This window comes from Oreochromis aureus, linkage group 19 (assembly GCF_013358895.1).
Source record: "Oreochromis aureus strain Israel breed Guangdong linkage group 19, ZZ_aureus, whole genome shotgun sequence".
In the NCBI taxonomy this organism is placed as follows: domain Eukaryota; kingdom Metazoa; phylum Chordata; class Actinopteri; order Cichliformes; family Cichlidae; genus Oreochromis; species Oreochromis aureus.
Window position 1 is genome coordinate 21,599,363 of NC_052960.1, and position 13,701 is coordinate 21,613,063.

Genomic DNA, 13,701 nt, shown 5'->3' on the forward strand with positions numbered 1-13,701 from the left:
GCTGTTACTTAGCCCTTAATTCCTATGAAAGCAGTAATGGTGTACTGAGTTTGAAACGTTCTTTTTCACATGACTGTAGGTGGAAACATATTATTGTTGTTAAAATTGTTAAATAACTCAGCCACACTTTCGCCCTCAGAAGAGCATATGGGTCAGATATCCATGTTTTAAAGACTGCTTGGCAGCTTAGACAGCCGACGGGCAGAAGATTCTGACTTCTGAAAGCGCTTCACATTATGAGCCAGATGTCAAGTGCCACATGTGGTTCACATGGAATGCTCCATGTTATCCATTAGTTTTATAATTATGTTTTCAAAACTATTCCCTCTGCTGTGTTTCAGCACAATTCAGAAGCCAGGATCCCTACAGCTGCACACACTGTGCTGATAGAGCTTAAAGCTAAGAGAATGGACCTTTTGTTTTCCTTTGAGGATTTATCTGAGACCCTGCCACCTGGATTTCCCTGTGAACCCACCCACTCCATTCTAACTTCAAATGATTTTGTTTTCACTTTTAATTTGCCTTAATAACTCTTTTGGCAGCTGCGCGACCAGTTTGAAGTCAGATGAGATGAAACTCTCTGGAATGCAAGAAAAAAACCCCTTCTTACCTTTAACATGCGGTTCCATTTAGTTCGACACTGACAGCTCTGCATCCGTGGCACAGCTTGCCAAGGTTTTGTAATGTCTTGGTGCTCTATTCGTGATGCTTCCCTTGACTTTTAAAACAGTACTGAAGTCATTTTGGTGGCAGATACCAAACCGGGGGAAGCACAGATGCTCTGAGTCTTTTCATTGGCCGCAAGAAGACTTCCTGTTATTGCAAGACATGCTATTATGAATAGCAATAACGTAGCAAGCATATTATTTATGTCACCATGACTCTGGCAGCAAAGTGTTTTTAGTTCTGAGGACTTCACCAAGTTCTTGGTAGAGTCCTTTGGGACACATCAACCAAAATCTACTGCTTACTGTTTGCCTCACACATTGATTTGGATGTTACTGACTCCTGTTCTCACAAGCTCTGCAGTTTTGTGTAACCCGATAAATCAGGAGCAGTCAGTAATCGCAGAACGCGTTTATCCCTTAGGAAAGGCCTTGTGCGAGAGCCTTTGACTATATCTGGCTATAGGAAGCACCAAAGCTCTAGCAACACGCAGATAAAGTGGGTCTTTATTTCTTGTCTTCAGATCTGGCCCACAGAGATGAAGTTGACACAGAGCGTTGGAGAGAGTCTGAGAATTAATTTATCCGTTTTCAGGTCTTTGTTCACATTCCTACACAGAAACTGGTCCATACTGGAAGCTGCAGAGAGTTCAGTTTGCCCACCTTTACTTGGAAAAAGAAGAAAAGCTCTCCAGAATCGCAAAATAGCAACTTTAATGCATTTTGCTCTTTTAGGCTCCTTCCATCTTGTATCACAAATTTGACAGAACACATTAAAATATCTGTCAAATTGTGAGTTTTACTCTGGTATTTTTTATTTTGTTGGAAAAATCAGTGCTGTTTGTTGGCCACGGCTGGCTGTGTGTACGGATTTTTCCTTGACTTTGATAAATACCTACAGTATCACAATGCAGCTGAAACGATAAGTGCTTTCACATGCACATTTATGCACGTGGCGGGTCAACGAGGAAATCATTAACGAAGAATCCATGGGGTAATAATGTCCCGTTTTCTTGCACACATCCAACACAGAAAATCTTGAGTTCTCTCAGTATTCCCTATAATTAGAAAGAAAATGAAATTTCAGTGCTTTAATTGTTGAAACTGGTGAGCTTTGAGTTGCTTGGATGGATTTGGGCTCTTCCATACTGCTCCCTTTAAAGGCTTTGTAGATTCCCTCCTCCAACATCATCTCTATATTCTTTGTGACCACAGATGAAGATTCACTTAATATCAACTAGAGGCTTCATGATCGGACAGAGCTGTGCCCACTGGACTGGGTTCAGACCTTTAAATCTGACCCCTCTATCACGTTATTAATGTGTATTAATGTGAGTTATATATCTGTCAGTGTTATATCTGTATATCAGTGCTGCTCAGTTTAGGGTAAAAATAAAATTCTGGTCCAAGGGCTTGTTTTTTTTCTTTATCTGTGAATTCCTCTCTTCCATGGTGAGCAGCAGCAGGATTAAATCACTCTATGCTTGATGTTTTTATGCGATGTCCGTCAAAACCTTGCATTCTGTCATGCAATGGAACAAAACGCATGCATGTGAACCAAAAAGGACATACGGACCCTGTCTGAAGTCTGGCAGCGAGATATTCTGCCATATCCAAGGAAATAATTGCAGCGACTGAAACAATAGAATAGATCGACATATGAAGCACTAATTTGTGTCATAAAAAAAATTACGGGTCTCAGCTTTTACATTTTTGCTTTGTGATGTGTTCCACCTACTTAATAGACCCCAATGTTTGCTGTTTTCTTTTGCCAGTTTTCCTCCGAACCCCCTTCCCAGTGTTCAGAGGTTACAGCTGCGTTCTTTGGAGAGTTACGATCCTCTTTGGCATGATAGTCTTATTGCAAGATCTTATCTCACCGCCGCACTGTGATGAGCTCATCATCCACCCATTGTTTCCCACGTGAGCCCCACTGGGATAGACAGTTGCTCTGAGGAAGATGCATTTGTCATTGTTTGGCAATCGAGCCATCCACACAAAAATTGTAAAATTGTAAAATTAAAGTTGTATCGCTCTCATGTTTTTCCTTTTTTTTGTACTTTAATGTTAAGTTGCTAAATAACTACGTTGGCAGATAATGTTCATCAGTCTCTCATTTAGGTTGCCACATAATAAAGCAGGCTAACACGCATTGGACCTTGCTTTTCTTTCAGGAGACCATGTGGGCCGTGTCTGTCCCCACAGTCCAGGGTTACACCCCGGAGCCCTCTGACCTGGAGCAGCTGATTGACATTGACTCCAAAATTGGCCTTCTCCTTCCTGTGGAAGAATTTCACTCTGTGCACAGCTCATACACCAACTTAACCATGTCACAGGTAAGCCAGTGTAGTGGAGTTCTAAGGGCAATTGGGTTTATACTCTATAGTAGACCTCGGAGATCTCACCCCTGTTCACCAGTGGTGGGAAATATTATTGTGCAAGTTGCTGTATTTTGGAGCAGAGGCTTTGTCTCATGTTTCCATCCAATTTTCCACATTTCCATGTAAAGAGCATATTATAATGCTTTTCACACAGTATTAGCTGCTGGCAGATTTTAATGCAAAAAGTTTTCTTACGCTGTTTCCTTACAAACACTACCAGTCAAAAGTTTGGACACACCTTCTCATTTAATGGTTTTTCTTTATATTCATGACTATTTACATTGTAGATTCTCACTGAAGGCATTAAAACTATAAATGCACACATACGGAATTGTGTAGTAAACAAAAACTATGAGCTATGAACTAACTCAAAGCATGTTTTATATTTTAGATTCTTCTAAATAGCCACCCTTTGCTTTGATTACTGCTTTGCACACTCTTGGTATTCTCTTGATGTAGTCACCTGAAATGGGTTTCCAACAGTCTTGAAGGAGTTTCCAGTCCATCTCCTTCCAAACCATCTCATTTGGGTTTAGGTCAGGTGACTGTGGAGGCCGGGCCATCAGGCGCAGCACTCAGAAGTCAGAAGTCAGCTATGTACCAAGCTGACTTCTGCACAACAACACTGATGGTCCCAACCCCTTTAAGAAAGCAAGAAAGTCCACAAATGAACCCTATGAAGGCACACCTGTGAAGTGAAAACCATTTCAGGTGACTCCATCATGAAGCTCATTGAGAAAAGGCCACAGGTTTGCAGCGCTGTCAACAAAGGATGGCTACTTTGAGGAATCTAAAATATAAGACATGTTTAGAGCTATTTAGCAATTTTCCCTTTGCTACATAATTCCATATATCTTGCTTCATATTGATGTTGTCAGTGAGTATCTACAATGTAGAGAGTAGTAAAAATAAAGAAAAACAATTTAATGAGAAGGTGTGTCCAGACTTTTGACTGGTAGTGTATGTTCTTCCCATGTGAGTAAGGGGGACTTGTATGTGCTAAATATTGTATTTATACAGTTAGAATCAAATTTATGCTACCTGCTAATCTTTACCTCTTAAATGCTGCACATTTTCTAAGTTTTGACTCTGACCTGTACATCACTACAGCGTCAAACATTCAATTTTTACCGATATTTATGACTGTAAAAAAATGTTTTTCCAGGCCTCAGTCCTCTACCCTGGCCCAATCCTAGACGTGATCTCAGTGAGTTATCTCAGGACTTTATATCACTGTGTTTTCAAAGCCAGATGGCATGTGCGTAACCTGTCGGTGGAAAATGATCTTTTTTTGAAGTCAATGTTGAGAACCCAGGGTGCCATTTTCTGCTATCACTACTGGATCTAGTCTAGGAAAAACTGCAAACCTTGAATCTCGGTGCTGGAACAACATGTGAAGTACGTATGATATGATGTCCAGAATGTTTATGGCGCCGATCTTATTATTTCACTCTCACACTGTAAGTGTAGTCAATCATATGTGGAAATGGCAGTTTAACCAAGCTTAGCATTTAAAGTTGAGTTGGATACAGTAATTATTCCATGTCAGTTCATCTATGAACAGCATCTGTCCGGATGATAAACAGATCTATAACCCAGCTGAGTAGAGCGCCAGATGGATACCATCAAAAAGGTGAACTCTTTGGCAAAGGTGACACGCTGCCTCTTCAAGCACCCGAAATGAATGACTTAGAACTGTTTTAAATGGCTAAACGGATACTTAGGTTGAACCATATTATCATTACTCATTACTGTCACTACTCAGTAATCGGGACTCTGGTCCTATAAGTAATACCATTCAAAATAAGACAATCCTCTCTTGTGCAAGATTCTCCCCACATGATGTGAACTGGACTTCTGGCCAATAGTATGAAATCGTGATAATACTAGACAGCTGGATGTGTCACTTTGTGCAGCCCACTTTCCCTCCCTTCCCACCCCTTTAATCATCTCGCCTGCTCAAAAGAGGTTCTGGAAAAGTAACCCCCCCCCCTATCATCCATCCATCATCTGCTCTCCATTAGTGTTGAAATGGCTAATTCAGGCATTCCTTTTCAATTGATGTAAAATGTGAATTGAACAATGACACTCAGATTTTGAATAGCAAATAACCAGTTGAGCAAATGATACATGTTAAACTTCAAAATTCAGCCCACAGGTGTGAAAAATGAAGTGTTTTCTAACCTCAGCTCACTCCCGTCTTGCTGTTGTGGCACAGATTAAAAAACAGCCATCCGCAACAATAAATTGCACCAGTGGCTGTAAATCCTTAAGGTGCTCATAAAAGGAAATATGCCTTTGTTTTGAACTTACCTTTCTTCTTAGGCAGCAGCTCCTGAACTTCTAACCGAAACCATTCGTGTAGCGTGGACCTGCTTGTTTGCCGACTCATTCCAGAGCCGACTGTAATGTACACACAAAAAAACGACGTCGATATATCAGTTTCAACAACACCGAAAGTGTTTTTTCCCCATTCGTATTAAATCATGACCTAGATTTCCATGTTTTCCACTGTCTCTTGTTTTCTGGCTGTGTCAGATTGTCACGTTTTACATAGAAGAGGGAGTCATTCTCTCTCGAGCGTGCACTCCCTAATAAAGAATCCAAAGTCTTAAATCTGCGTGTTCCGAACTCTGTGGTGTTCTTTCCCAGTGAGTTGCGATTGATAATCCCTCTTTCATTCCTAGCCACCTTAATAGTAAATTCTCTCTGGCTACACAGCCTCTCAGTTGAGGCTATGAGGGCTGATGGAGTCTGGGAGGCCCGGCACCAGCTGGGATGCTGCCACAGAGGAGAGTTGCTCCCCATTAGAATGTAATTTCAGACCTGGTGGAGGTAGAGGAGTGCCAGCGTTGCTTTCCTCTTTCATTAGGCATTTCCTTTTCATATTAACACATCCAGCAATCTTTACTGCATACCGTATAAAGCCTACTGTGAGAATAAACCACCTCATATATCGCAAATTATCTACTTGTACAATATTTGCACACAAGATTTTAATATCAGTGCTTTGAGATTTGATATCACTGAACTTTTTCTGTGTCAGTGTACAGTCATTAGACTGTAATGACTGAATGGTACGCTATTAAGATATCCAAGCACGTCCATGTCATCGGTCCATAAAGCATAGGAAGAGTGTTTTTTCGATGCACGCCATCCATCATTGCATTGCTACATGGTGAGTCATGGTGAGGCTTTAGTGGAAGAAGCAGTGTTTTCTTTGCCTCTGGTCATTTATGATAGGAAAAAGTTCAGGTAGCTACAAACCACTGAAGACCCGGAGTGAAAGGAAATAAAACACAACTTTAATCACTGTTTCCCTTGGACACCGTCGGTATTGGGCTCGTGACAGCACCGATCCCTTTGCATTCTTCACTCTGCTCCCCTTTTCTCAGGCTTCAGCTGAAATAGCCTCGCTGTCATTAAAAACATCTGTTGGGTTGCAGAATTAATGTACAATACACCCTCCTACTGTACCACTGTGTGGTAATGCCTGCACCACCCACAGCTCGAAGCCAGCAGAGACGATTCTGTCATGAGAAGTAGCTGCTATTGGGTGTTCGGTGACATGGGTGTGTAAGAGTTCTTTACATCAGAATTACATATGTCATCCTTTCAAATTTGGCTTTTTTTTGAATGTCTGGTTGCAATAAAAATTAACATTTTATGCTGTCATGGTTTTCAGTCTTGGTTTTCAATCAGTGTCACAGTTTATGTGCTCTGAAAGCCCCAATAGCTTCTTCTGTATTTGAAGTGCAAGTCCAGCTGTGTTTTTGTTGTGCACCGGTCAGCTATATTTTGATGTAAGAGCATGAGGTCACTTAGTCACACTGTGTGGTTGCTGATGAGTGCCCATAATTCTAACTGTAACAAATGTTAAGTGGGAGACCAGAGTCCTGGGCAGAAAACGCCCTTTTGACTAACAGTTTGCAAACGTATCTTATTCAGTTCATTCATATAATTAAAGCTGTGTTAAAGATTCGTTTATATATATATAAATATATATACTGCTCAAAAATAGATAGAGAAACACTTTTCAGAGTATAGACTCACGTTAGTTCAACTTCTGAGATATTGATGTGATCAGTTAATAACAAGGCATTGTTGTTAATCAGTTTAAGCTGCTTTCGTGTTAATGAAACCCCCAAAACAGGGATTGTTTTATAGACCACTACATTTTTTCCTTCCTCATCTTTTCTGATTGTTTTTTCACTAGTTTTGTTTTTGGCTAGGGTCAGTGTCACTACTGGTAGCATGAGGTGATGTCTGGATCCTACGGATGTTACACAGGTAGTTCAACTGAATGTCACATCAGTATGTGCCATTGGCAGAAGGTTTGCTGTGTCTTCCAGCACAGTCTCAAGAGCATGGAGGAGATTACAGACAGTTACTTTAGGAGAGCTGGACAGGGCTGTAGAAGGTCTTTAATCCATCAGGAGGACCGGTATCTGATCCTTTGTGCAAGGAGGAAAAGGATGAGTACTGCCAGTACTGAGTACTGCTTCTAATGGGGCCTGTGCTCACTGATCAGTACTGTAAAGCCTGATTGGAATATGAAGTAGAATACCAGGTTTGGGATTTTTATAGATGAGAGCAGGTTCACCCTGAGCACATGTGACAGATGTGAAAGAGTCTGGAAAAGTCATGGAGAACGTTACGCTGCCTGTAACATCGTTTAGTATGGTGGTGAGTTAGTGATCGTCTGGGGAGGAATATCCATGGAGGGATGCGCAGATCTCCGCAGGCTAGGCAACGGCACCCGGAATAATTCTTTTTAATGTTTAATTTTTTTTCAGCTCTGCGCCCACCCCACAGGGTGCTGAGGATGTGTGTGGATTTTTTTCCTGTTTTCATGGCATCCAGACTACCATTAAAACAGGATGAAATCCTTTAACTGCCATCTCCAGCACTCCCACCTGTCTTTTTGTTAGTGTCTATAAATCATACATCATAGCAGGTCTCAGTGCCATGTTGGAAACCTTTCCTTTTGCTCTTCCTGCTATTCTTCTGTCACAAATCACCCCTGAGACTCCACCTGCATGCACTCTCTTCTTCACCTCTCTTTTGCACCCTCTGTTGCTTTGAATGGTTGATCCCAGATATTTAATCTCATCCACCTTCACTACCTTTACTGCTTGAATCTTGGTACACCCTTCATTCACATGCATATCATTCCACTTCTCTCCTGAGCATACCTTCACCTCCCCAGGCGCTCTTCCTACCTGCTCCCTACCCTAGCAATTTCATATGTAAATAATGAAAATGGGGAGCGTCTTTTTATAGCTAAATAGAGTGGAAATCAATAATTTAAAAAAACATACTTTCAGACTGCTTTTTAAATCCAAAAAAAGAAGACCTATGCACATTTCCGCCTATCTGTCGACACATAGTTTGAATCTTCACAGAGATTTAAGCATCATGTAGTACACTTTTAAAACAAAAACATAGCTATTAGGTGAAAAATACTGTGTAAAAAAATAATAAAAAATATGTTTCTTGTTAATAGTGATGACAGTTGGAAAACAAAAAGGACAATGTATCGTCTGAACTCAGGAAGAAACGGTCCTCCCTGGAATACGATGTCATGTCCCCGCTGAAATATGGAAGATATGCTAACTCACAACAGAAAACAATGTGACAGTGTTTTCTTTTTAATCATTTACAGCAGCTGAACTTTGGTATTCATCACACTGGTAACCTTCCTTCTTTTAAAAAATAAATTTATGAAACATCTAATATGAGTTTTGGCTGGAGAGCTGGTCAGAACTGAGGTGTCAGTGTTGTCGTGTGGCACGCCGGGCGTTTTTCACAAGGTTAACTTGGCTAAAAAGCACAGACTCCACACCCTTCCCCACCCTATAATTCCCGCGAGACCCAGTTTATTGTCTTCTTATAAACGCCTCTCCCGCTGGTGTTCTCCACACCAGCAGTTGTGTTAAGTGGTTTAGAGAGGTTTTTCCTTGTCATGGTTCAGATCTGACTGTTCCACTCATTATGGCACTCGATGGTGGGTAACTTAGTCACACAGACATCTGTTAACAATTAGCAAAGCTTTAAATATCTGCTGATCTCCTGTCTTTATGATCCAAATCACAACCTGCTATCCTTTGCATTTTATTACACGGGGTAGAGATAAACGTATTTTTAAGGAATAATTCCACATTTTGGAAAAAATATACTTAAATTGATATCATAAACTTCACAGGGTTGTATTGCTCTGTCAATTCTCACAGTCCTTCATTTTTATTATTGATATAGAAAAAAAAGTCCACTCAATGTGTAATGTTAGCAGCTGAACTATAGGCCAGATATTTTGCCTGACAGTGCACAGGATTGATGCTGAGGGACAAGAAGTGCAAAAAGATGCTTGGATGCGTTTCCTCTCCAGATGCTTCTGATAAATATTGGAAGTATCCTGATTCTTAAGCTCTTTGTTCACATCGATCTCAACTGTGTCATTATTTGGAAGAGAGTTAAATTACCTTTTGTTAGCAAAGTGGGGCTGAGTGGAGACAGTTTTATGAGCAGTGTCTCTTAATAGTAGAATCAGACTGTGAAGCATTTTCGATGGTTTAAAGGGATTATAAATGCAAATGTTTCTTTAGTGACCTGAGGCAGTGAAGTCTTAGGTTATTGCTCTCTGATTATTCTCTGGATTATGCTGAGTTGTTGTGAACACACAGGTGGCGTGTGTGTGTTTTCTTTAAACCCGTTTCACATTTAACATCCTTTTGGGACTGCCAGGAGGTTTTGATCTATGCAGCAGTGACTGCTACGGACCACCCTCAATTCTAAAAGAGAAAGCAACTATAAAATCCAGATGACCCACAAGTGAATCTTCTAATACTTTAGGAATGCTCACCAATCACCGAGTTATCTACAGGGATCCAAAGTACTGATGGGAAAACATGACCTCAGGAGGGGAAAAATGACAGCTTGGATACAAACAAATTTTGGTATCTGGGACATTTTTAAGATTGTGATATACAAACCCTGACACTGTTTCTTATGGTGCAGGGCTGGATAGATTTGTGGCGTAACTTTACAGAGGAGGGAGGGGAGGGAGGAGTGGTTTCAAGAGGTAAAAATATGCCTCTGTGCGTGGCGAGTGGTGCAAAAACATGCACATTTGTTTGCATTGCCTTGCTTCCACGATTGTCAGCTTCTGATGGGTATTATATACAGGCTGTGTATGCATACAGCTGTGCTGCAGAATCTCTGATTGAGAAACTGACACACGACTGCAGGTCATAGCTGGGTAAGAACGAGAAAGACACAGGGAGAAGTGAAAATGCTCTTCTATAGCTTCCGAACAGCCTGCTCCTGAGCTCTCACAGGGAGTGCTCGTGGCAAGGCATGCGGACAGGCCTTGGCAGGTAGCCTGGGTCCACGTGGCACAGCTTGAGCTCCTTCTATGCTTCACATTTTAAAAAAAAAGATTCAGTGTGAGTGAAAACAGAGAAACGCAGAGGAAAGAGAAGTGCGCTGTCCTGAACAACACCAGACATCTTTGCGTGAGTCAGCACGGCTGGCCTTCTTTTATCATCACAGCACGGCCCCTGTGCAGTGCATAGCCACAGGGCATTAACAACTAAAACACAAGGGGGAGAATATTTTCCAATCAACAGGAATCAGTTTCTACAGCGTTACCAGGAGTCAAACTGAGCGGTCAGTAATCAACCTTCCAACAGAATCCCAAGTCATAGTGGAAAATATATTGGAGATTTTGTACGGGACTTCTGTTGAACTGTGTTTTATTATATTGAAAAGTGTTTCTTGGATTTGGACGCGAAAAACATTCTTTCAGAGTACTGAAGTCAACCACTAACCACAGTCTGAAAAACCCCCGCAGCATATTGTAGATTTGAAACAAATAACTCAAGTTTTAAGGCTGGAAAGGACGCCGATTATTGCAGGGCTATTGTAATTAACTGCAATCGATTGTTTAATAAACTGGTAACTCAAAGTATAACAAAAGCAGGCTGTTTCCATTATATATGTTGCCTGTTTTCTTTAATGACCGAGTGACTTAATGTGACCAACAGGCACTTTTAATATAACAAAGACCCTGAGAATCAAGCCCAGTGAACCACTGCATGCTTGAACAAACTGCTGTTAGAAACGCTGGCCTGTGTTCACATCACATAACTGTTTTCAAAAGAAAAAATGTTTTTTTCTTCTGTTTGCGTAACTTTTTGCAGTATATGTAGAAAAATATCCAGAAGTCGTCATTTTCCTGCGAACTTTGCTCGAGAGACCACACATCGTACCAATTAGTTTATTTGGCACGTGCGGTAGCTTTTATGATTTTACTTTTGACACTTCCTTGGATTTGCTGCCTCGGAGCATGTGTCACTGTTTAGCTTGTCTTGAAGTGTGAACAAGGTCATCAAGCTGTCGCATTGGTTTTGGTCAGGCTTAAGACTGTCCTCCTAAATATCTATAACGTTCTACGAAGGAAGCTGAAGTAACCGGTGGGCTGGTACGTGCTATTACTATGTAATAACACATGCTCATGGCTGTAGGCTGCAGCAGAGCACCGATGCGTGATGATGACCGAAATATTTGTTTTGTTTTTATGAGATGCATCTGAGAATGCACGCACATGAGACCGGTCTGCCAATCCTACTGGCTCCCTTCGCCATTAAAGCTAATGTGATTGACGTTATTTAATAAAATGCTCCTTTAATGGGAACATCAGTATGTAGCACATTCAGTATTTCTGAGTGTTAGGCATCCAAGATTTGTTTTGAATTAATTTGAAGCGAGGCTTTTGGCACAAAAAGCCCCCCGCTATTTTTCTTGTTTCGTCACTTTGGACAACAGCGGATCATCCATCAAACGCTGCAGCTGGTTCACACTCAAACGCCGTGACAACTTCTGGATGGAAAGCATTGCTTCTAATAGAGATCATAAAGCTGATCACGGGATATTAAAAATCAATTAATGAACGTGAAAAGCACGCCTGGTTCGAGTTATCTGAAAGTCATACAAGCAACATAACTATAATAACCGTGGTTACGCTTCTTATTTTATACTCTGGCAAGAAAAAAAATATGTGAACTGTTAGGTAAAACAAGGACAGCTTCTCAGTCGACACAACATCATGCATGAATGACTGTTTTTTTTCTTTGTTAATAACATTTGTTTTGAATTCAAGACGTTTCAGTTTGTGACATCAGAGCAAAGTTCGAAGCAGTCAATTCACATTTCAGCGATTGGCAGACCTACTTTTCTGTATAAAGCTAATTATGTTTGACATGTTTTTCATGCTCAAGGAAGACATATCCAGGTTTTTGAGGCCTCCCAGCAATTTTGTGACCCAGATAGGTGATGTGATTATTGGAGATCTAGTACATCCTGTCAAGTAGTTACTCCAAAAAGGACAATTACCGCATTTCTTTGTTTTGTTCAGATAAACACTAGCTCACTCTCTCTTCCTTGCTCTTTTTGGAAGTCACTCTCAGACACATACTGAGTTAAAGCTATCAAGCATTTAAGAAGAAGAAGAAGCACAAATGCGGCACAAAATAGTAGAGCAATAGCTGGAGTATGCTAAGGTCAATGCACAAATCCTTCATTCTCTTCCAAGAGGTGATTACTACTGTTTAACTGGCATAAGAGCAAAGAGTAATTTACTGTTAATGCTTGCCAATGTCTTGGAAAATGAACTAAACTTGTTGCACTCGTTTATCATAAGTGCCTAATCTATTATATTTTTAGAAACATTGCTGGAAAAGTAAGGCAATTAAGAGACTGTAATCCACTGACTCTTTGATGGAACACGCATGAACCACATGTCAGCTTATTGCACACATTTTTCACGTTCCTCATCAAAGCAACAATATACAGAGGTCAGTAAAGGTACTGTAAGTAATTTTTTGAGGATATTTAATAGAAAAAAGGTATCAAATTCTCAGAAATATCCATTCATTAGTGTGTGATTACATTTTCCAACTACGAGCAGGTGAGATGGTCATTGCCTCTGTGCCTAATCGCGTTTTATGTATGTGGCTACATATATTGTACGTTTTGTAATCAAAATCACAAATGGCTCTTTTAAAATATATCTGTCCATTTAACATTTGTACACGTAAATTATTGTAATCTCTTTCTCATTATGTCTTTCTCCTCCTCCATCACTCCTCTACTCCCTCGTTTCCATCTCATCCTCACATTCAGCGTCATCTTCTGAGTTGAAATCAGGGCTGTGACACACGGAGTCGGGGATAAACATGCTTATTTATTCCTGATATTGTTGCAGTTAATTATTGTCAACTGTTCGTCTCCAGACAGCTAAACAACAGCAGCTGGTTATAAGCTAATATCGTGCCAGCTAATATTAGACTCAAGTATCCTAAAAATCCCACTTCACCTCTGATTACATTCTCACATCATATGAAAGTTTAAAGAAGTTACCTAACGCCAACTAACAGCAGGTAACAGTTGCAAAAAAAGCCGAACTTACAGGCAGAAAAGTTCAGGATATCCTCAACAACTCATCTCATTATTGCTGCCATTGGACAGAAGTGAGCTTGAATATTTACAGTCTCTTCCAGAGGAAATACAGGTGGACACCCGGCATATTGACAGCTGAGGTACACAGCTCAATGATGGCTTGTACTCACTACAAATAAATGGTGGCCAGAGTTGTT

General features: G+C 40.6%; 1 protein-coding gene across 4 annotated transcripts in view; it reads left to right on the top strand.

The window, feature by feature from the left end:
* The window catches only part of fsip1 (fibrous sheath interacting protein 1), a 29,192-nt gene that overhangs the window by 3,494 nt on the left and 11,997 nt on the right, over nt 1-13,701 (top strand). For all 4 annotated transcript variants that reach the window (XM_031742428.2, XM_039603521.1, XM_039603520.1 and 1 more), the window contains exon 8: nt 2,840-3,001. In XM_031742428.2, coding sequence (XP_031598288.2) covers nt 2,840-3,001 — 162 coding nt within the window. The remainder of the gene's footprint in view (nt 1-2,839; nt 3,002-13,701) is intronic.